Source organism: Bos indicus x Bos taurus, chromosome 21, assembly GCF_003369695.1.
Source record: "Bos indicus x Bos taurus breed Angus x Brahman F1 hybrid chromosome 21, Bos_hybrid_MaternalHap_v2.0, whole genome shotgun sequence".
Lineage (NCBI taxonomy): Eukaryota > Metazoa > Chordata > Mammalia > Artiodactyla > Bovidae > Bos > Bos indicus x Bos taurus.
The window spans coordinates 28700004-28725160 of record NC_040096.1 but is presented as its reverse complement, the minus strand read 5'-3'; the positions used below and the strand labels follow the sequence as shown (position 1 = coordinate 28725160).

The window sequence follows — 25157 nt, the reverse complement described above, 5'->3', positions numbered from 1 at the left end:
AGACAGTTATAGACCCCTCCAATCAATAACAGTGGAGTACACATTCTTTGAAAAGACAATCTAGGACACCTCTTTTTTCCCCCCTATATTATGCCATATAAGCAGCTTCATTTCTTTTCTTTATTCATTAAGGTAGACTGATTTGTAAGTGTCAAAATCTTACATTAGCAATTTGTGCCTGAGTCTTCTGAGAATTTCTAATTTAATTTCATGTGGCTAAAAAAGAATTACAAAATGTCCAAGCTCGGTTTCTGCTATTAATTTCCTGGTAGGCTTTCTGGAATTATTAATGCTAGTCTGTGGAAGCTGATTTCAGATTACTTATTTCAGTTTTCTGCTGTCTATTACAGTCTTTCTACATATCTTTATCTCTGAAATGTCTACATTAAAAAATCTAGGAACTAGCACAATGCTTATCAAGTAGTGTGTACTGAACAATTATTGATTGAATGAAATGGATGATAAGTAGATCAACTATTATCTTTAGTCACTTGTACCTCAGTCATCCAGGTTACTTTTAGGAGAAATTTAACACATATGAAATGTTTCTCTTTTTTAAAAAAGACTTTTTTTTGATGTGGACCTTTTAAAAAGTCTTTATTGAATTTGTTACAATATTGCTTCCATTTTATGTTTTGGTATTTTGGGCAACTGAGGCCTATGGGATCTTAGCTCCTTGACCAGGGATCAAACCCACACCCCTTGCACTGGAAGGCGAAGTCTTAACCACTGGACCACCAGGGAAGTCTGCAAGAAATGTTTAACTGCCTCTCCATTTGTGTTTTTGAAATTTAATACTTCATATCAGCTGTGGCATCAATTAGACTTATACCTTGACCTTTCAGTTTCTCATTTAATATAAAACAATTTTATCAAAATCCTGCAATGTATATTTTATTATGGAGAGCAAACATTATAACCAAGGGTTTTTAAATTACCAAGTGATTTGTGAGACTAACCCCTTCCTGACACTGTCCCTTCCCAGCTCCTGATTAATTAGATGATACCAGCTGTGGCTTTGGGTCAAAAGCAGAAAACACCAGATTGTATCATGTCAACCTGGGGATATAGGAAAAACAAGGTTAATTTGAGGAGGGGAGAATATCAAGCAGGTTGTATGACATTAAAACTCTGAATGTGAATGATGGAGTCTGGATAAATTTCAATAACTTACCTACAGATTTTGAAGAGAAACTTAAAAATCCTGAGGAAACAATTAATACTTATGGAAAAAATGATAACACTTATGGATGAGTGATTAAGACTCCTATGGCAAAGATTGCAGGCTGCTTGCCCAATATGTAAACTCTCTTTCTTCCTTAGTAACATAACTCTTGGAGAAGGAAATGGCAACCCACTCCAGTATTCTTGCCTGGAGAATCCCATAGACAGAGGAGCCTGGTGGGCTGCGGTGCGTGGAGTCGCAAAAGAGGCGGACATGACTAAAGTTACTAAGTAACAACAACAACATAACTCAGATTTTGTTCAGAAGGTCAGTGTGCCAAGCTAAAACATTTTTTTCCCAGCCTCCCTTGCAGTTAAGGGAGTATTCATTGAAATTTACGTAGAAGTCTTTGGTTCATGTTTTCTGAAATTCTCTTTAAAGAGGGCCTGTCTTGGATGAGAGAAGAGCCTGTTTTGTCCCTTGTTTCCCTATTTTCCCAAAACGCAGATGTACTGGATGGAGCCCTGGCAGCCATCTTGTGACTTTGAAAATGGAAGCAATATACTAAAGAATGCAGAGCAGAAATTTTAAAGTGCCTGGATCTCTCATAACTTTGTGGAACCACCTTACCAACTCCATACTGCAGCCCAATGGATTTTTAAGTTTTCATTTGTTCAAGCCGCTGCAACAGGTTCTCAGTACTAACACCAACACCCTTCCTAACTGATACATCCTATAACTCTGCATGTTTACTACCTAACAATCTGAAGATCATAAGACAGACTTTTACTAACCAACTACTATGTGTAGTAAACTGGGAAAGTTTCTCTGTAGGGAGCTCAAAAATGGATCAGACAAAGATCCTGTCTGTCACAAAGTTGCTGTCTACTAAAACAGCTAAGGCATGTCCTCCCTACAGTAGTGATACAAGAGATTAATAGAGACTGAAGAGGATGAAAGGGGAGCTGGCAATAAGACATCAGTTTAGAAGAACATCCTGAAGAAGGTGAGGTATGTAGGTTTCAAACAAAGCAAGCTTGAAAAAAAAAATGCCATCAGACTACAGAAGAGAAGAAGAAAATGTCTCATTTCCTTGAGAGAGGAATATGATTGATAATTCCTTCTTTCTAACTATTTTCTACACAATTTAGTTGAATATAAGAGCCAGTAGAGGTCAAAACAAGAATGCCATTAGGAGTTTTGCCAACTCTTGAGCATTCCCGTGGAAGAAATTCCTCATCTCATGTCAGAGGAAGGAAACTATTGAAGCAATATGACAGCTGTTACTTCCACTAAGTGGTAGCTGAACCATTTAGCCCTGGGACTGACAAGAGCCAGAATTGATTGCCTGGCCGTTCATCAAATCCAACAATGCAGGAAGTGAGCAGGTGTGCATCCTGGCACTCCCCAGAGTCCCTGGGTTCTTCTCCTACACTCAGTTGCTGTTTTTATAATACAGAGAGCATTTCCCCCTGTTGCTGCTGCTGCTGAATCGCTTCAGTCGTGTCCGACTTTGTGCGACCTCATAGATGGCAGCCCACCAGGCTCCCCCGTCCCTGGGATTTTCCAGGCAAGAACACTGGAGTGGGTTGCCATTTCTTCTCCAATGCATGAAAGTGAAAATTGAAAGTGAAGTCTCTCAGTCCTATCAGACTCTTAGCAACCCCATGGACCTCAGCCTACCAGGCTCCTCGGTCCATGGTATTTTCCAGGCAAGAGTACTGGATTGTGTTGCCTGCCGGGAGCAGGAGCTCTGCCCGTGGCAAAGGTCATGAGGAAGGAGGCTCAGCATATGCAAAGGCAGGATTGAGCCTCAGGAGTCCCCCTGGAAATTCTCGAGCATCTACCCCCAAAACCAGTCTGCCTACTTTCTGCTTTGTGCTCTCACCTACACCTCTGACTTTATGGGGGGCTGTCCCCTACTACCTCTCTCTGAAAAAAAGAGTTAACTTACAGCTCCAGTTAATAAAGTTCCTGGGTGTGATAGTGTTTCAACCTACAAACTCCTTTGGAAGTCCTCTGCTGCTGCTGCTGCTGCTGCTAAGTCGCTTCAGTCGTGTCCGACTCTGTGTGACCCCATAGATGGCAGCCCACCAGGCTCCTCTGTCCCTGGGATTCTCCAGGCAAGAACACTGGAGTGGGTTGCCATCTCCTTCTCTAATGCATGAAAGTAAAAAGTGAAAGTGAAATCGCTCAGTCGTGCCCAACTCTTAGCGACCCCATGGATTGCAGCCTACCAGGCTCCTCGGTCCATGGGATTTTCCAGGCAAAAGTACTGGAGTGGGGTGCCGTTGCCTTCTCCGATTGGAAGTCCTCTAGCCTGCCTGAATAGGTTTTTCCGGCCACATGTGATGGCTCAGAGCCTCCCAACTGTGAGAGGCATGAGATGTTCTAAACTGTCTAAATACAGATTCCTTTGAGCAGTTAAGATTGATTAGAAATTGTATTGGTGAAGGGTTTTTCACTTGTTGGGCCAGTGTTTGCTGCTAAGTTTCCATATCCCTTACCTGCTGTGTCTCTGGCAGTGTATTGATTAATATAATTGGTGTAAGCAGTAGCTTTAATGTTTGTAACGTTGGACCCTTGAGTTAATTCTTTTTCTTGTTAAAGCCCACCACACCTTTGCCCTATAGGAATGCAACGTTATCTAATGCTTTTGGAGGGTGGCGCCTGACTAATCACCTTTAGAGAAAAATAAGTTTTCTGAAGAAAGTGTCTTAAATGTTAACAGGCATGCAAATCACCTAAACTTTTGCATATGATAAGTTTGCAGGAAGAAAACCTGGCTTACTGCATGACTCTACCCCTTCCCCCATTATCCTCTATGCATAACTTAAGGTATAAAAACTACTTTGGAAAATAAAGTGCAGGCCTTGTTCACCAAAGCTTGGTCTCCCCATGTCGTTCTTTCTCTCACCTTTTGGCTGAATTATTCAGCTGCTTTTCTCCACTAAATTTTCTCACTGAGCTATCCTTATTTAACCACTCTTTATATCTTTAATTAACATTTAAATAAGCTGTTGTTTCCTGATCACCGATGCCGTCTCCCCTTTGAATTCCCTGGATCCACCGGGGCTGGACCCCGGCAGTTGCCATTGCCTTCCTCCTGTTACTGTGTATGAAAATAGTCTTCATAGCCTCTACCAAACTTCAGTTCAGTTCAGTTCAGTTGAGTCACTCAGTCATGTCCGACTCTTTGCGACCCCATGAATCGCAGCACGCCAGGCCTCCCTGTCCATCACCAACTCCCGGAGTTCACTCAGACTCACATCCATCCAGTCAGTGATACCATTCAGCCATCTCATCCCCTTCATCTCCTACCCCCAATCCCTCCCAGCATCCGAGTCTTTTCCAATGAGTCAACTCTTCACATGAGGTGGCCAAAATACTGGAGTTTCAGCTCTAGCATCATTCCTTCCAAAGAAATCCCAGGGCTGATCTCCTTCAGAATGGACTGGTTGGATCTCCTTGCAGTCCAAGGGACTCTCAGGAGTCTTCTCCAACACCACAGTTCAAAAGCATCAATTCTTCGGCACTCAGGTTTCTTCACAGTCCAACTCTCACATCCATACATGAACACGGGAAAAACCATAGCCTTGACTAGATGAACCTTTGTTGGCAAAGTAATGTCTCTGCTTTTTAATATGCTATCTAGGTTGGTCATAACCTTCCTTCCAAGGAGTAAGCGTCTTTTAATTTCATGGCTGCAGTCACCATCTGCAGTGATTTTGGAGCCCAGAAAAATAAAGTCTGACACTGTTTCCACTGTTTCTCCATCTATTTCCCATGAAGTGATGGGACCGGATGCCATGATCTTCGTTTTCTGAATGTTGAGCTTTAAGCCAACTTTTTCACTCTCCACTTTCACTTTCATCAAGGGGCTTTTTAGTTCCTCTTCACTTTCTGCCATAAGGGTGGTGTCATCTGCATATCTGAGGTTATTGATATTTCTCCCGGCAATCTTGATTCCAGCTTGTGCTTCTTCCAGTCCAGGGTTTCTCATGATGTACTCTGCATATAAATTAAATAAGCAGGGTGACAATATACAGCCTTGACATACTCCTTTCCCGATTTAGAACCAGTCTGTTGTTCCATGTCCAGTTCTAACTGTTGCTTCCTGACCTGCATACAGATTTCTCACTTATTTTACATTTATAATTTTGACCAGTCTGATAGGATTGTAGAGGGTCTCATTGTGGTTTTAAGGTGCATTTCCATGAATACAAAGCAGGCTAAACATCTTTGATGTGTTTATTACACATTTTTTTGGTTTTTCCAGTAGTCATGTATGGATGTGAGAGTTGGACCATAAAGAAGGCTGAGTGCCGAAGAATTGCTGCTTTTGAACTGTGGTGTTGGAGAAGACTCTTGAGAGTCCCTTGGACTGCAAGGAGATCCAACCAGTCAATCCTAAAGGAAATCAATCCTGAATATTCATTGGAAGGGCTGATTCTTTGGCCAATTCTTTGGCCAAAGCTCCAATCCTTTGGCCACCTGATGCAAAGACTGACTCATTAAAAAAGACCCTGATGCTGGGAAAGATTGAAGGCAGGAGGTGCAGAGGACAACAGAGGACAAGATTGTTGGTTGGCATCACCTACTCAATGGACATGAGTCTGAGCAAGCTCTGGGAGATGGTGAAGGACAGGGAAGCCTGGTGTGCTGCAGTCCACGGGGTTGCGAAGAGTCGGACATGACTGAGTAACTGAACAACACCAACAATTACACATTTGGAGCAGCTTCCTGTTCAAGTCCTTTGTGCATTTTTCTAATGAGTTATCTGCCTTTTTCTCACTGGTAGGCATTAAAAATTTTATATATTCTTGATATGAATCCTTTGTCAGTTATTTCATTACAAATGTCTCTAGTCTTCAGCCTTATGATGATGAGGAAGATGTCTTATTGAGGAGCTCTTAATTTTAATGTTGTCTTACTTATTCATCTTTTTCTTTATGTTGAAATACATTTTATGTAATATTTAAGAAAGCTTTCCTTTCTCCCAGGTCTTGAAGATATCCTCCTGTATATTCTGTTGAGGTCTTCCCAGGTGGCGCTAGTGGTAAAGTATCTGCCTGCCAATGCAGGTAGATGTAAGAGATCCAGGTTCAATTCTTAGGTTGGGAAGATCCTCTGAAGAGGGCATGGCAGCCCAGTCCAGTATTCTTGCCTGGAGAATCCCATGGACAGAGGAGCCTGGCAGGCTACAGTCCAAAGGGTCGCACAGAGTTGGACACAACTAAAGTGGCTTAGCACCTGATCTATTTAAAGTACTATAGTTTTGGTTTTCATGTATATTTGCTTATAACTGATTTTTATGTGTAATGAAAGATACAGGACCATCATATTCAGGGTTTTTCTCATATGAAATCCCAATTGTTCTGGGACTGATTAATGAAAAGCCATCCTTTTGTCACTTACTTGCAATGGCAGCTCTGTTGACTTATCAAGTGTCCGTAGGTGTGTAGGTTTATGTTTGTGTGCTCCCTCTGGCCCACTGATCTAATTGTCTGTCCCTGAACCAATAAACAGCTTCTTAGTTATTACAGTGTTGTTTTAAGTCTTGACATCTTAGGGGGCAAATATGCCCATCTAGTTTGTTACAGTTTTGTAAACCCTTTCCAGTTCCATATAAACTTTAAAATGTTAGCCTAGTGTAACAACCACATAAACTATTGTTTTTATTGTGATTACATTGTATCTATATATTAATTTGAGGAAAACTGATATATATATAATAGTCAACCTTCTAACCCATCAATTCAGTTCAGTTCAGTTCAGTCACTCAGTCGTGTCCAACTCTTTGCAACACCATGAGTTGCAGCACGCCAGGCTTCCCTGTCCATCACCAACTCCTGGAGTTCACGCAAACTCATGTCCATCAAGTTGGTGATGCCATCCAGCCATCTCATCCTCTATCGTCCCCTTCTCCTCCTGCCCCCAATCCCTCCCAGATTCAGAGTCTTTTCCAATGAGTCAACTCTTCGCATGAGGTGGCCAAAGTACTGGAGTTTCAGCTTTAGCATCAGTCCTTCCAAAGAACACCCAGAACTGATCTCCTTTAGAATGGACTGGTTGGATCTCCTTGCAGTCCAAGGGACTCTCAAGAGTCTTCTCCAATACCACAGTTCAAAAGCATCAATTATTTATTATACTTCTCTATATCTTCTTTGATATCTCTCAATAAGATTTTATAATTTTCTCTATAACATCTGTTGTTAGATTTTCTTCCTAGATCCTTTGTATATTTTGGTACCATTGTAAATAGTATCCTTTACTTTTTTTTCATTTTGCAAATTTTTGATGCTAATATATAGAAATGCAATTGATTTTTTTGTATCCAGTAAACTTGTTTAACTCTTTTATTAAGTCTAATAAAATATATCTTTAGTTTTATTTTGAATTATCTATTACATATGAACATTATATTCTAATAATAATAGTTTTGTTCTTTCCTTTATAGTTCTTACACAACTTTTTTTTTTCTTATACTTACTTACTTCATTGGCTAGGACCACTGCTACAATGCAAATAGTGATGAGGATAGTAGAAATTCTTGTCTTGTCCTGTTCTCAAAATATCACCATTAAGAATATTTGCTGTATGATTTTTGAAGATAACTTTCAAGAATGTACCCTTTCATTCTCACTTTGAGAAGAATTTTTTTTAATCATGAAAGTATGTTGGATTTTATTAAATGGTTTTTCTACATTTACTGAGAAGATGTTATGATTTTCTTCTTTAATATGGTAGCACGGTAGATTATATTAATTCATCTTCTAGTGTAAAATGACCTTGAATGCCTGGGATATAACCAACTTGATAATGATGTGTTATCCTTTTTATATACTGCTAGATTCACCTTGCAGATATTTAAGATTTTTGTGCCTATGTTCATCTAGGAGATTGCCTATAATTTTCTTTTCATGAACTGTGTTTGCCAGGTTTTAGTATCAAGGTTATACTAGTCTCAAGAGCTGGTGATTCCTCTTTTTCTATTTTCTGAAAGAATTTAAGATTAATAGTATTTTTTTCATGAGTGTTCGGTAGAACTTGCTGGTGAATTTGAGCCTGGAACTCTTTCAGGATGAGCATTTTGGGCTATGGATTTCATTTCTCTTAATTATTAGAAGTAGGAAGGATGAACATATGGCTTATCCTCCAAAATGTAACACTTCTGAGAATTAAAAGGGTTATTAAAACAATGAATAGATATTAATCAATGATGGGCATAAACTGGGACTGTTTTGGGCAAAGTGAGATTTATGGATATCACAATAGTAAGATTTCCTATTTCTTCTTATATGTTTCCTATTTCTTGCTGAAAAAAATAAGTTATGTATTTTTTTTCAAAAACTGTCCAATTTGTCTAAATTTTTCAAGTGTATTGGTACAGAGATTTCATATCAATCTTCTTTTTATTTAACATGTTCCTCCCCCAACACACACATACCAGCTTTACTGAGGACCATGTTAATCTTACATTGTCTTATTTATATTTGTGACATCTGTAAGTGTGTCTCTTTTTTGCTTCTGGATATGCTTATTTGTGCCTTAGTTTCTTGATCACTCTTGATAGAGATACTGTTATTTGTTAAAATCAACAAGCAACTTTTGGCTTTGTTGAACATCTCTGCTATGTAATTGTTTTCTGTTTTTAAAGTGTCTCCTTTTATCTTCATTACTTCTTTCTTGCTGATACAGCTCTAACTTCTTCAGATGAATATTTATTACTTAGGTTTCAGACCGTCTGAAGGCAACTCACTTTGGGATTGTGTGTTACTCTTTCTGAACTGCATTCATAAATTTTGACATGAAATATTTTATTATTCTGTTCAACATATTTTCTAATGTTTTCTTAATTTTGTTTTGATGCATGGTCATTTTAGGTCTCTAGCATCTGGGGTTTTTTCCTCTTTCTAATTTTTCTGATTTTTAGTTTGTCTTATGGTACAACCATGCTCTGTATGGTTTTGAACTGTTGAAATATTTATGTTTTGTAAATGTTCTGTATGCACGAAAAAATAATGTATTCTACAGTAGTTATGTAGAGATCTCAGTATGTCAATTTTATTATTTTATTCAAACTTTTTCATGTCTACTCATTTTTGTTTGTTTTTTCTGTTAGTAACTAAGAGATGTAGTGCCAAAAGCAGCACTCCTTCTATCCTTATAGATTTGTCTGTTTCTCCTCGAAGTTCTTGGAGCAAGCGATGGCACCCCACTCCAGTACTCTTGCCTGGAAAATCCCATGGACGGAAGAGCCTGGTGGGCTGCAGTCCGTGGGGTCACTAGGAGTCGGACACGACTGAGCGACTTCACTTTGACTTTTCACTTTCATGCATTGGAGGAGGAAATGGCAACCCACTCCAGTGTTCTTGCCTAGAGAATCCCATGGACAGAGGAGCCTGGTGGGCCGCTGTCTATGGGGTCGCACAGAGTCGGACACGACTGAAGCAACTTAGCAGCAGCAGCCTCGAAGTTCTGTCAGTGTTACATATCCTGAATTCAGTTCAGTTCAGTTCAGTAACTCAGTCATGTCCAACTTGTTGCAACTCCATGGACTGCAGCACACCAGGCTTCCCTGTCCATCACCAACTCCCAGAGCTTGCTCAAACTCATATCCATCGAGTCAGTGATACCATCCAACCGTCTCATCCTCTGTCACCCCCTTCTCCTCCTGCCTTCAATCTTTCCCATCACCAGGGACTTTTCCAATGAGTCAGTTCTTCGTATCAGGTGGCCACAGTATTAGAGCTTCAGCTTCAGCATCAGTCCTTCCAATGAATATTCAGGACTGATTTCCTTCAGGATGGACTGTTTGGATCTCCTTGCAGTCCAAGGGACTCTCAAGAGCCTTCTCCGACACCACAGTTCAAAAGCATCAATTCTTCGGCACTCAGCTTTCTTTGTGGTTCAACTCTCATATCAGTACATGACTACTGGAAAAACCATATAGCTTTGACTAGACGGGCCTTTGTTGGCAAAGTAATGTCTCTGCTTTCTGATATGCTTTTTAATATGCTGGGTTAGTCACAGTTTTTCTTCCAAGGAGCAAGTGTCTTAATTTCATGGCTGACGTCACCATTTGCAGTGATTTTGGACCTGGACTGTAGCTCAGTCATGTCCGACTCTTTTCGACCTGGTGGACTGTAGCCCGCCAGGCTCCTCTGTCCATGGGATTCTCCAAGCAAGAATACTGGAGTGGGTTGTCATTTATTTTGGAGCCCAAGAAAATAAAGTCTCTCACGGTTTTCATTGTTTCCCCATCTATTTGCCATGAAGTGATGGGACTGGATGCCATGATGTGCCTTTTTTTAATGTTGAGTTTTAAGCTAGCTTTTTCACTCTCCTCTTTCACTTTCATTAAGAGGCTCTTTAGTCTCTCTTTCCTTTCTGCCATTAGGGTGGTGTCATCTGCATATCTGAGGTTATTGATATTTCTCCCAGCAATCTTGATTCCAGCTTGTGCTTCATCCAGCTTGGCATTTTGCATGATGTACTCTGCATATAAGTTAAATAAGTAAGGTGACATATATACAGCCTTGACATACTCCTTTCCCAATTTGGAACCAGTCTATTGCTCCATGTCTGGTTCTAATGGTTGCTTCTTGACCTAAACACAGATTTCTCAGGAGGCAGGTAAGGTGGTCTGGTATTCCTATCTCTTTAAGAATTTTCCACAGTTTTTTTGTGATCCATACAAAAGCTTTGGCGTAGTCAATGAAACAGAAATATGTGTTTTTCTGAAACTGTCCTGCTTTTCCTATGATCCAAAGAACGTTGGCAATTTGATCTCTGCTTCCTCTTCCTTTTCTAAATCCAGATTGAACATTTGGAAGTGCTTGGTTCATGTACTGTTGGAGCTTCGCTTGGAGAATTTTGAGCATTACTTTGCTAGTGTGTGAGATGAGTGCAATTGTGCAGTAGTTTGAACATTCTTTGGCATTGCCTTCCTTTGGGATTGGAATGAAAACTGACCTTTTCCAGTCCTATGGCCACTGCTGAGTTTTCCAAAGTTTCTGGCATATTGAGTGCAGCCCTTTCACAGCATCATCTTTTAGGAGTTGAAGTAGCTCAACTGGAATTCCATCACCTCCACTAGCTTTTTTGTAGTGATGCTTCCTAAGGCCCACTTGGCTTCGAATTCCAGGATGTCTGGCTCTAGGTGAGTGATCACACCATGGTTTTCTGGGTTATTAAGATCTTTTTTGTATAGTTCTGTGTATTCTTGACACCTCTTCTTAATATCTTCTGCTTCTCTTAGGTCCATACTGTTTCTCTCCTTTATTGTGGCCATCGTTGCATGAAATGTTTCCTTGGAATTTTTCTCTAATTTTCTTGAAGAGATCTCTAGTCTTTCCCATTCTATTGTTTTTTTTTTTTCTATTTCTTTGCATATCCTGAGGGTATATGTTGAAAAATATACAAATTGAAGATTGTCCTGTAGTTTCAGCAATGGAACCTTTTATTAACCATGAATCAATATTCTTTGTATGTATGCATGCTATGCATGCTAAGTTGCTTCAGTTGTGTCCGACTCTTTACGACACTATGAACTGGAGCTTGCTAGGATCCTCTGTCCATGAGTGGGTAGCCATGCCATCCTCCAGGGGATCTTCCTGACCCAGGGATGGAACCCACGTGTCTTATGTCTCCTGCATTGGCAGTCAGGTTCTTTACCACTAGCACCACCTGGGAAAACCTTGACCTCCTTTACTGCTGCAATTTTATTTTCTTTAAAAATATTTTCCCCCTTAATATAGCTATACTATTTTTCTTTGGTGTAGAATGTATCGGGAAGTCTTATTTAATAATGTCACTTCCAAATTTTCTCTATCCTTAATCCTTATACTTCTAAGATACTTTTTTTGTAAATAACACACAGGTAGAATTTGTCTTTATGAAGTCTGAAAATCTTTGCTTTTTGACTGGGGCATTTATTTCATTTATATAAAATTTAATTAGTACTACATCATGAATGCCATGATATTGCACCACTCCTAAAGGCACAGTTCACATCGTACATATATTTGCACTGAAAACTTATTTTGTGCTTTCTACTTGTCATACCTGTTGCACTTTTTTGTCCTTTTTTTTTTTTTACCTTATTTTGAATTTACTGAGTATTTCAGTTATTCCAATGTTGTCCCCTCTAATGTTGCTCCTTGGAAAGAAAGCTATGGCAAACCTAGACAGTGTATTAAATACAGAGACATTACTTTGACAACAAAGGTCTGAAGAGTCAAAGGTGTGGTTTTTCTAGTAGTCATGTACAGATGTGAGAGTTGCACCATAAAGAAGGCTGAGTGCCAAAAAATTGATGCTTTTGAATTGTGGTGCTGGAGAAAACTCTTGAGAGTCCTTTGGACTGCAAGGAGATCAAACCAGTCAATCCTAAAGGAAACAGTCCTGAATATTCATTGGAAGGACTGGTGCTGAAGCTGAAGCTCCAATACTTTGGCCACCTGATGCAAAGAGCTGACTCACTAGAAAGATCCTGATGCTGGGAAAGATTGAAGGCAAAAGGAGAAGGGAGTGGCAGAGGATGAGTTGGTTAGATAGCATCACCAACTCAGTGGACATGAATTTACCAAACTCTGAGAGATAGTGAGGGACAGGGGAGCCTGGCATGCTGCAGTCTATGGGTCATAAAGAGTCTAGCAACTAAACAACAGTCACCCGGTTAAGTAGTTTAAGAAGTTATACATTCTGTTAATTTCTTTTAGTAGTTGTCCTTGAAATTATAATACGCCTACTTAAGTTAATGAAGTCTGAATAAATCCCTTAATTTCTTCCTGCATAATAAAAGAAATTTAGAACAGTTCCCAACTTACAATCATTTTTCCACGAATTTTAGCTATTCTTGTTTAACCCTTGAAGACATTATTATTATTCTTTTATTAATCAGTACCTGCTTAGATTCACTTTACTGTTTATCCCTGTGTCTTAAACCTACCATCTAGGAAAACTTTCCATCTGACAAACGTGTTATTTCAAATTTTCTCTATTGAAAGTCTGCTGAAGACAAACTAAAATTTCAAGACAAATTTTTGTTTGACTGAAAATGTCTTTGTTTCACCAGCATTCTTAAAAGATATTTTCAGTGGCTGTAGAATTCAACTCTGACTCTTATTTTCCTTCAGTGCTTCTGGCTCCTGGCTCCTGTTACTGCTCCTGATAGACCAGCGTCAGTGTAATCACTGCTGCTGCTTCCTTTCTTAAAAAAGAAAAATTATTTATTTTTGGCTGCGCTGGGTCTTCCGTTGCAGTGTGTGGGCTTTTTCTAGTTGCGGTGATGGGGGACTACTCTCTCGTTGCTGTGGGGAAGCTTCTTATTGCAGTGGCTTCTCTTGTTCTGTTGCAGGGGCTTATTGCTCCATGGCACATGGGATCTTTCCAGATCAGGGATCGAACCCTTGTCCCCTACACTGGAAGGAGGATTCTTAACCGCTAGACCACCAGGGAAGCCTGTTCTTTCTTTTTTTTTTTTAACTTGAATTTGGTGTGCACCAGCAACTATTTTTTTTTTAATATTTATTTATTTTGGCCTCACTGGTTTACAGCATGGAAAGCTGTATTGCAAGGCATCTCAGATTCCCACTGGAGATGTAAGAATGCTTAGCAAAATTAAATAAATTGAAAACCTAGGCAAGTATCAACTCTGGGTAAAATTAAAAGTTGTATAAGAAAGGAAATATAATCATGGTACAATACTATGGTCAGTACTAAGCAATCTTATGTGCTTAGTCACTCAGTTGTGTCTGACTGTCAGACCCCATGGACTGTAGTCCACCAGGCTCCTCTGTCCCTGGAATTCTCCAGGGAAGAATACTGGAGTGGGTTGCCATTCCCTTCTCCAAAGGATCTTCCCAACCCAGGGATTGAACTTGCATCTCTTGAATTGCAAACAGGTTTTTTTTTTTTTTACCACTGAGCCACCAAGGGAAGCCCCACTAAACAATCTTAAATAGTCCCAATAAGTAAGTATATAGATTAACCAGTAGTGTTGATGATCCACATGGCAGGATGTGTGAGTCTCCTGCCTGAGGTCACTGTAATAAGGAGCCTGGTGGGGAGGACAGCTTAGTGGCTCAGCACTCAGTGTACAGGCTTTCCCACATTCCTCCCCTTTTCAGCCTGACAGCCCACCCTACTGTACTGATTCCACTCTAGTTTATCTCCTGGGACCATTCCTCCATTTCTGCAGGACAGAGGAAGAGTGTTGCCTAACAGATGGGGTGGGAGGGGATACCAAAAGAAATGACATTTCTTATTTGATCTTTTGAATGAAGTCCCTGTGTTCCATGCTTCTTGTCTCCCTCATCTTCGTCCATCTTCCGTGGTACCTGGTGCCTCCCCGGTATTCTTTAGCATCTCTGCAGGGGAAGAGAGCCTGCTTCATGACACCACCCTGGGTAGGTTCTTGGGTGAACCCCTTCCTTCTGCTGAAACGTTTACTGCTTTTATGCTGCTTTCAATTTCTTCTTTAAAAAAAAAAAAGAACAAAACACTGTTATTGATTTCCTTTTCTTTTTTTTTAATGTGGGCCACTTTTAAAGTCCTTATTGAATTTGCTGGGCTTCCCTGGTGGCTTAGACTGTAAACAATCAGCCTGCAATATAGGAGACCTGGGTTGGATCCCTGGGTTGGGAAGATCCCCTGGAGAAGGGAATGGCAACCCACTCCAGTAATCTTGCCTTTGAGAATTCCATGGACAGAAGAGTCTGGCGGGCTACAGTCCATGGGGTCGCAGAGTCGGACACAACTGAGGGACTAATACTAAATTTGTTATAATACTGCTTATATTTTTGTTTAGGTTTTTTGGCCCCAAGACATGTGGGATCTTAGCTCCCCAACCAGGGATCAAACCTGTATCCCCTGGATTGAAAGGCTGAGTCTTAACCACTGGACTGCCAAGAAAGTCCCTGCTTTCAGCTTCTGAAATGGGGTTTTAGGTATCTCCAGGTTTCAAGGAAGATGGAATTTTTATTTCCCTTTCTTATGCTTGTCCTTTTTTTTTTTTTTTGTCTGTGCCAGGTGTTCACTGAGGCATGCGGGATCTTTTAAACTTATTTGTTTTACATTGGAGTATACATGTGGAATCTTTAGTTGCAGCATGTGAACTCTTAGTTGCCACATGTGGGATCTAGTTCTTCTGACCAGGGATCGAACCCGGCCCCTGCATTGAGAGTATGGGAGTCTTAGCTATGGACTACCAGAAAAGTCCCTGTGCTTATCCTTCTGAGCTGATTTTCAAGAGAGAAGAGAAAGGGGGAAAGAATGTCACCACCTTAAAACTGAAAGTCCACGTTGTTGGTAACACTTAACATGTGGGCGACAGCCCAGGAAAATCACTGTTGACATGAACTGGAGGGATGGGAATACAATCTAGCATCTCCACATGACTGTGGACAGGTCCCTTCCCAAAAGGACCTTAGCACCTGGCGAGTGAGTCACAGCTCCCACCACTCCTTGTGGACAAACCCCAGCCACCTTCAGGCTGTGACTGCCTCACCCCACTGGCTTTGGATATGTGAGTCCAGGCCCAAGGAGTGACACGTGACAGGGAAAAGTCACTGGAAGAGATGAGGCCAGGGCACTGAGAGGCAAGACACATTGAAGTCTTTTAAAACTACACTGGAAAGGAGAAGTCATTTTCCTCTGAAGCACTGGCTATCCTCTGAGAATCTGCAGCACATTTTAATGTCTTTGACTTTGTAGAATGATGTCAGTTTTCCAGCGGTAGTATTTATCTACACTGCATGCAAAACTCCACAGGTAGTTTTTCCTCATTTGCTAGGATAATGAAATACTTTATGAAAAGTCATAGTCTTTCATTTTGCATTTGTGCCCTCATGCAAATTCATCAAATATTTATTGAGTGCCTGCTATATACCAGACCCAGTTCTTTTTGTCTTGGAGGTATAGTAGTAAACCCTTTCCCTGGACTTGGGCTTTGAATGGTGGTTAAGTTTTAGAATTCAACCTCTTTACTTGATTTAGTTCTGTTCAGATTTTCTGTTTGTTCTCGAGTCAGTTTCAGTAGTTTGGTCTTTCTGGACCCTTTCCCATTTCATCCAGGTTATTTAATTTGTTGGCATACGATTACTATAGTATTCCATTCAAATCTTTTTTATTCCCATAAGATTGGTAGTGATTTCCTTTCTTTCATCCCAAATATCAGTAATTTGCGTTTTCCTCCCTTTTGCCCCCCTTGGCGTTTAGCTAAAGGTTTGTCAATTTTATCGATTTCTTCTAAGAACCAACTTTTCCTTTTGCTAATTTTTCTCTATTGTTTTTCTATCCTCTATTTTGGTTCTTTCCACTCTATATTATTTTTTTTCCTTTTGCTTGCTTTAGGTTTACTGTACTCTTCTAATTTGTTAAGATGGAAGGTTAGGCTATAAATTTCAACTCTCTCATCTTTTAAACTATTGAGATCACAATTTTAAATTTTCTTCAGAGCACTGCTTTAGCTGCATCCAAGCTCTATATTATACTTTTTATCTCAGTCATAATTTTTTCTAATTTTTCTTATGATTTCTTCTTTGCTCCATGGGTTATTTGGTTTGGGGGTGCTTTAATTTCCATATGTTTTTGAATTCCCCAAATTTCCTTCTATTACTGGTTCCTAATTTGATTCCATTGTGGTTGGAGAACATACTTTGTATGATTTTATTACTTTTACATTTATTGAGAGCTTGCTTTGTGGCCTAATGTATGATTTATCCTGAAAAATGTTCCATGTGCATTTGGAAAGAATGTGTATTTGACCATGTTGAGTACAAATGTTCCACAGATGTGTTAGGTCTAGTTAAATACTGGTATTGTTCTCGACTTCTTTTTCCTTGTTGATCATCTGCCTTATTCTATCCATTACGGAAAGTGAGGGTGTTGAAATCTCCAATTATTATTGTTAAATTGTTCAGTTTTCTCCTTTGATTCTGTCAGTTTTTGCTATTTTGGGGTTCAGCTGTTATGCACACAAGTGCTTCCCTTTTTAAAAATATATCAGTATTTACTTTTTTTTTTAATGTTTCTTTCTTTTTGGCCATGCTGGGTCTTCACTGCTGCACCCTGGGGCTTTCTCTAGTTGCGGGCTTCTCATTGTGGTGGCTTCTCTTGTGGAGCACAGGCTCTAGGGCACTGGGGATTCAGTACTTGTAGCTTCCAGGCTCGGAGAAGGCGATGGCACCCCACTCCAGTACTCTTGCCTGGAAAATCCCATGGACGGAGGAGCCTGGTAGGCTGCAGTCCATGAGGTCGAGAAGAGTCCGACACGACTGAGCGACTTCACTTTCACTTTTCACTTTCATGCACTGGGGAAGGAAATGGCAACCCACTCCAGTGTTCTTGCCTGGAGAATCCCAGGGATGGGGGAGCCTGATGGGCTGCCGCCTATGGGGTCACACAGAGTCGGACACGACTGAAGTGACTTAGCAGCAGCAGCAGCAGTTTCCAGGCTCTAGAGCACAGGCTCAACAGTTGCCCAGTGGCATGTGGGATCTTCCTGGAGAGGGATCCAACCTGTGTCTCCTGCATTGGTAGGCAGATTCTTTACCACTGAGCCAGCAGGGAAGCCACACAGGCATTTCTTAAATGTTATGTTTTCTTGATGGATTGACCTGTTTGTTAGTATAAAATGTTCTTTATTTCTAGGAACAATTTATAGCTGAAAGTCTAGTTTGATATTATTACAGCCACTTTTTTTTTTCTTTCTTTTTACATGGTATATGTCTGTTCTTTTACTTTCAACCAATTTGTGACTTTAAAGTGTCTCATAGACGGTATATAGTTGGATCGTGTTTTTATATATATTTTGTCAATTTCTCTTTTGATTGGAGTATTTAGTATATTTACATTTAATGAAATTACTGATAAGGCAGGATTTATGATTGCCATTTTGCTATTTGTTCTCTATATATGTCTTTTTGTTTGTCTTTTTCCTTATTATTGCCTTCTTTTGTGTTATATATTTTCTACTGTAGTATTTTAATTTCTTTGTTGTTTCTTTTACTGTATTTTAAAGAGTCATTTTTAATGGTTGTGTTGGGGATTACAATTAACTTAAAATAACCTAGGTAGAATTAGCTTATTTATTATTATTTATTATCAATACTAACAGTTTTATTATTATTATATTATATATATATATTATACTAACAGTTTTAATAAATGTTTAATATATTTAATATATATTATACTAACAGTTTTAATATTATTAACAGTTAGAACTGGACATGGAACAACAGACTGGTTCCAAATAGGAAAAGGAGTTTGTCAAGGCTGTATATTGTCACCCTGCTTATTTAAATTATATGCAGAGTACATCATGAGAAACGCTGGACTGGAAGAAACACAAGCTGGAATCAAGACTGCCGGGAGAAATATCAATCACCTCAGATATGCAGATGACACCACCCTTATGGCAGAAAGTGAAGAGGAACTAAAAAGTCTCTTGATGAAGGTGAAAGTGGAGAGTGAAAAAGTTGGCTTAAAGTTCAACATTCAGAAAATGAAGATCATGGCATCCGGTCCCATCACTTCATGGGAAATAGATGGAGAAACAGTGGAAACAGTGTCAGACTTTATTTTTCTGGGCTCCAAAATCACTGCAGATGGTGACTGCAGCCATGAAATTAAAAGATGCTTAGTCCTTGGAAGGAAGGTTATGACCAGCCTAGACAGCATATTAAAAAGCAGAGACATTACTTTGCCAACAAAGGTTCATCTAGTCAAGGCTATGGTTTTTCCTGTGGTCATGTATGGATGTGAGAGTTGGACTGTGAAGAAAGCTGAGTGCTGAAGAATTGATGCTTTTGAACTGTGGTGTTGGAGAAGACTCTTGAGAGTCCCTTGGACTGCAAGGAGATCTAATCAGTCCATTCTGAAGGAGATCAGCCCTGGGATTTCTTTGGAAGGAATGATGCTAAAGCTGAAACTCCAGTACTTTGGCCACCTCATGCGAAGAGTTGACTCATTGGAAAAGACTCTGATGCTGGGAGGGATTGAGGGCAAGAGGAGAAGGGGACGACAGAGGATGAGATGGCTGGATGGCATTACTGACTCGATGGACATGAGTCTGAGTGAACTCCGGGAGTTGGTGATGGACAGGGAGGCCTGGCGTGCTGCAATTCATGGGGTCGCAAAGAGTCGGACACGACTGAGCGACTGACCTGATCTGATCTGATCTGATTATTCATAGTAGCTTAATTTCAGTAGTACACCCAAATTAAGCTCCAGTTGTGCTCCATTCTCGCTCTTCTCCTTTGTGCTATTAGTATTATTATCATTCCAATTACATATAAGTACACATATATAAATGTACACTGTTTATTTAACTTATATTCAGAGTACATCATGTGAAATGCCAGGTTGGATGAATCACAAGCTGGAATCAAGATTTCTGGGAGAAATATTAACAACCTCAGATACGCAGATGATACCACTCTAATGGCAGAAAGTGAAGAGGAACTAAAGAGCCTCTTGATGAGGGTGAGAGTGAAAAAACTGGCTTAAAACTCAACATTCAAAAAACTAAGATCATAGCATCTGGTCCCATCACTTCATGCCAAATAGAAGGGGAAAAAGTGGAAGCAGGGACAGAGTTTATTTTCTTTTTTTTATGCCTTCAATATTCTGGTAGGTAACTTACAACTCTTCCTTTGCCTTCACTTTCTGCTGGCTCGGAGCCTTTAAGTCAACATGAAGTGAGAGATTAGGGCCTTCTCAGATATTTCAAGAGTGTGCACAGTCTTTCACTGTGCATGGCATTCTGGATTCCCAGAAATATGTCAGAGCTAGCTTTCAAGGCACCCTATGGACTCTCATTCCCCATTTTTGTTTTCATTTTTTGATTAACCTCTTGTTAGCCCCAATTGGTTTTACCACCTCAGGCAGCTGTGATGTTGAACAACTGCTGTTGATTATTTTTTGACAAATGCCCTAGGGATAGGACTGTTTGCACACAGTGAATTCTGAAGCAGGTCAAATAAAGATGAGCCCTGTGAATGGAGCTGCCAACAGGTCAAATAATGACAACTCTCCAGGGATGGGGTTTTAGGAATATCTAAATCCATTCTTCCCATCCAGTGGCTGCAAGTCTACTGGGTTTCAAAGCTACTATTGTTATGAGGCTATTAGTTGCCGAGGCTATTAGTTGCCCAGGCTACCACAGAACCGGATAGGAGGGGTTGGGAATTGGGCAAGTTACAATGCCATCAGGGTCATTGTTCCTATCAGGCTTTAGTCATTTTTATTGAAAAACAGTCTTTGGATGGTTGGAAGCCTTTGGTTAATGTCCGGAGTTCTGAAAAGGTTGGTTTGATCATTTAAGCCAGTATTCTTTTTTTTTTTTACAGAGAATCAGATTTTTTTGCCATTCTGGAAGTGCTTCTGCCAGATTTATTTTTATCTCTCTTTATCCTGAATAGATCCCCTCAACCTCCAGTTCTCTAAATCCTTGATAGTGCAGTATCTTCATCAGATATCTTACATCTTACATTTTCATCAAATATCTTATATCTTACATTTTCATCAAATATCTTACAACAATATAGCAGGGTGGTACAAAAGACCGAGCACATGTAAGAAATGGTAAATAGATAAGTGCAGGTCCTGATGTCTTTTAAAAGGTCTTCTCCCTAGTATATACATTTGAAGTGTGAAAGATCTTCCAATCCCTCATTTTATGTGAGAGCTAAAACGTCTGAATAAACAAAAGTGAAATAGATTCAGACCTAGTTTTCCACCAAAGTGGCTGTGAAATTAAGTTAAGAGCCTAAGCTAGGAGATTGTTTTGTTCTAATTTTCCTATGTGCTAATTATTTTGGAAATAAAGCATTTAAGCAGAGATACATGAGAGAGACATTGCAGAGACAGTGGGATGACATTTGATCATTCTGCCTGGTGGGTGAACTTGTTATCTGTGCTCTTCATATACATAGACAGACATACACAGACTGCTTCCAGGCAATCCTTGCTTTGAGGGTTCAGATATGCCTGAAGTCAGCTACCATAGTTTAATTCAATAATACCAGCGGATCAATGATATGGTTCAAATTTCAGTTATCACGGCATACTGTGAGTAAATGTGTGTAGTACCAGCTCATCTAGTACCAAGCTGACACCAGCTTTTTAGTCCAGAAATCACTACACAACAGGTACATCATGGCCAGAGAGCAACTGAAGCAATTCTTCAGAGCTGTCAGTATTTGGTCTCTGAACATTTTTTAAAAATTAACTTTTACTGAATTTACTTTACAATGTTATGATAGTTTCTATTGTACAGCCACGCTTTTTTGGACTTTCTTCCCTTTCAGGTCACCACAGTGTATTAAGTAGAGTTCCCTGTGCTGTACAATATGTTCTCATTAGTTACCTGTTTTATACATAGTAGTAAGCCTTTCTTCTGGGCTTCCCTCCTGGCTCACAGGGTGAAGAATCTGCCTGCAATGCAGGAGATCTGGGTTCAATCCCTGGGTTGGGAAGATCCCCTGGAGGAGGGCATGGCAACCCACTCCAGTATTCTTGCCTGGGAAATCCCATGAACAGAGGAGACTGGCAGACTACAGTCCATGCAGTGGCAAATAGTCAAACAGATTAAGCAAATAAGCACAGTGTGTATATATCAGTCCCCATCTCCTAATTCAACCCATCCTCCTCCCCTTGGTATCCATACATTTTTCTCTACATCTGCATCTCTATTCCTGCTCTGCATGTAGGTTCACTGTACCGTTTTCCTAGATTCCACACGTGCGTTAATACATGATATTTTTCTCTTTCTTGCATACTTCACTCTGAATGACACTCTCTAGGTTCATCCAAGTACAAATTTTGAGCATTTTTAAGCTCAGACACTGTCAGCAAAGTGTGTCATTGTGTTGCCTCCTTTTCTCCTAGTGATAAACCCACACAGCCTTGTTAAAAGAACACCCAACCTCCACCCACCATCCGCCCCTACCCGCCCCACAAGCAAAAAACAAAAATAGGTAACTGAAAGATAGAATTGGGCGACAAAGATGGAAGTGCAGCAAAGAAACAAAAAAAAAATGATAAAGGTGGAAATGACATGAAATATGCATGGAATGTAACAGGAGTTATATTTAAAAAAAGGCAACTGTGGGAATGCTGACCTCGACACCTTTCCAAAGATGCCAGATTTGCCCCCAGGGGAATGCACGAATGAAAAGAGGAAAGAGGCTTGGATAAAAGGATTGTACGACGTCCCAGAGGACAGACGAGGCATTCAAGGCACTGTGACAGGGAACGCCCAGAGGATAACGTGTTGAAAGTGATACAAACAGGACGTTCTGCCAAGACACGGAAAAGATGCTCTCTGTGCACAAAACGACACGTCCACGAGAAGACAAGCCCCGTTCAAGCCACTCCTGTTAAGCTTTTCCTGCACAGAAAGAAAACAGTTCAAGTCTTCGTGTGTGTGACGGTTTACAGTATAAGCAGTGATTAGTTTTGCTATTTTTCTCATTTCTCTACACATTCCTAATCATCAGTGAAGAGTTAGGAATGTCTCGTGGAACAATGCTAGTTTTCCTCACGTGCGATGAAGATAGTTTCGTACTTCAGGGTTCTGTCCACGGCCGGCGAAGCCGGCTTGTGTGCACACGCACCACCCATACGTACAGCACACGGACACGCGTGCAATTTACACAGCGAGCGTCCACACACTGCAAGGTGGAGCCCAAGTCACGGCGACAGCTACTGGGGGAGATTATAAATGCAGAATAGTCCTTTTCCTCTCTGGATGGTTGTGATTGGGCTTCTGCGGGAGGCAGTGAGGAGTGAGCTCCCGCCAAGAGCTGAGGGAGACGAGGCCGCAGAAAGGGGGCGGTGCGGTGCGGGGAGGGAGCGGGGCACTGCGGGGAGGGGGCGAGGCCGCGGGGGCAGTGGGGGAGAGAGCAAGGGGTGGGGCGGTGCGTGAAGCGGGAGGCGGTGCGGATGGGGCGGGCGCTGGGTTCTCCCGCCGCTCGGTACCGCAGCCCTGCCAGCTGGCCGCCCGGAGGCGCGCGGACGCCGCGGGCCGGTGCGCGGCGCGGGGGCGGTGGGGCGCGGGCCACGCACGGCGGCGGCTGGAGCGGCGGGCACGCACGCACGCGGGCGCGGGGCGGCACGCACGGCCGGACGCACGGCGGCGGCGGCGGCGGCGGCGGCAGCAGGGGGCGCGGGCGGCGGGCGCGGCGGCGGCGGATGGCCCAGGGCTGACTTATGCGGCGCCTGGAGGGGCTGTGTCTGCGGCGGCGGCGGCGGCGGGGCCCTGGCCGCGAGCGGAGCGGGGACAAGATGAAGTACCAGAAGTACCTGACGGTGCTGCAGATGGCCATCGGCGTCACGCCGTCCAACCGCGGCAGCCTGCTGCCGCTCAAGAGGAGGCTGTGGTGAGGGCGGGGGCCGGCGCGAGCGGGCGGGGGGCGCGCTTGTCCGCTCAGGGACCCCCGGACCGCGCGACCGGGAGGGGCCCGGACCGCTGCAGACGGAGGGACTGCGCCGGCGGGTCTGGCTGAAAAGTCCAGCAGCTCTCGCGCTGCGTTTCCTGCGGCGCCTCCCATCTATCGGCTGCAGGTCGGGGTCATCGTCGGTGGAGGGGGGCGGTCCGCCCACCTGGAAGCCGCTAGAGAAAGGTGTCCGGGATCACCCGGAACCGTGTACACACGGGATCATCCGTCGGATTGTATCCCGTTTTGTTAGCATGTAAACATGTCACAAGAATCCCGGTGGTCACCCTGATGTTCCATCCACTTGAGAGTTGGATGCCTGGTTCTGTCACAAGGGAAACGGTTCAGTAGAAAGAATGATGATGTAGAAAAAAGGTGTGATGATCATGGGATTCGGTGGTCATTTCAGTTAAAAAATGCGTGCTTAATACAGTCCCATAGAGTTTGATTCAATTCAATTGAACATAGTCCAGTTTAATTTGAAGGTGATAGAGAAAGGAAAAGAGGCTGCTTTTAGGCAATGTAGAAAACTCATATCAGCTTTGTAAAACAAAATGGAATAACCATCCAAAGAACACAAAGATTGAGCGGTCAGGAAAAAAGAAGAGCTTAGAAAAACAGTCCCAATAGTGGAGAATTTTGAAGGTAAGACCAAAATACATGAGCAGCGAAGTTTACATTTCTGCTGTGCCACTTACTGTGTGACTGTAGACAAGTTAGTGGAGAGTCTGTTTTTTCTGTAAAATGGAAATGATACTCTCTACCTTGTGGGGTCGTGGGTAGATGAATTGCCATGGTCCGTGCATAGTGCCACTCTCCCAGCTGCATAGTAGGTGCTGAGTAAATATTACTTTCTTCCCGTGAAACCCCTTCCCCCGCCCCCAGTTGTTCGGAAAAAGAGAAGTTTATTTTTGCAAAAGGTATTTTAATTTGAAGAACAGCAAGTGACAACACCTGGAAGACTAGGCTGGTAAAAATCGACAGTCACTGAATTAAGAAATGTCCATGGAAGAAGACTTTAGCATATGTATCAACAATATGTCATTATTCTGAAGCGACAAGCAATAACGTTTGAAGATGACTTTCCAGATGGATGGGTTACAGAAAAAGAGAAAACAAAGCCAAAGTTGGCACCAACAGTCTTACCCTCAACTCAGCTTTCCTCCTGAGTGCTTACCAGTATGGAACATGCTGCGCATTTTATCCCTCCCCCCCCCCGCCAATGTAAGTAGTATGGGGCCAGGGCATTTGTCTGTTTAGTTGATTACTAAATTCCCTACAACTAGTTTCCAGTACAAATAGATTCTCAGAAGATGTGTGTTTGTTGAATTGGTGAATTCTTCATAATGCATAAGTGGGAAAGAAAGTTGAGGAAATTTTTTTTTTTTACAGCTGTTCTGAGTGGCTTGCAGGACCTTAGTTCCCTGACCAGGGACTGAACCCAGGCCCTCAGCAGTGAAAGCACAGAGTCTACCCACTGGACCCTCTGGAAAGTCCCAAGGAAATTTTCTTGATGTTACATTTAAAAACCAAGATGTGGA

At 41.6% G+C, this 25157-nt stretch overlaps 1 protein-coding gene across 5 annotated transcripts in view; it reads left to right on the top strand.

The window, feature by feature from the left end:
* The first annotated feature begins 23326 nt into the window (after positions 1–23326).
* Positions 23327–25157, top strand: part of TJP1 (tight junction protein 1) — a 259492-nt gene continuing 257661 nt past the window's right edge. For 4 of the 5 annotated variants that reach the window (XM_027521553.1, XM_027521549.1, XM_027521548.1 and 1 more), the window contains exon 1: positions 23375–23559. In XM_027521553.1, the coding sequence (XP_027377354.1) occupies positions 23390–23559 (170 nt within the window). In that variant the 5' untranslated portion in view covers positions 23375–23389. Of the gene's footprint in view, positions 23560–25157 lie in introns of all 5 variants that reach the window. The other variant, XM_027521550.1, reaches the window with a different exon arrangement.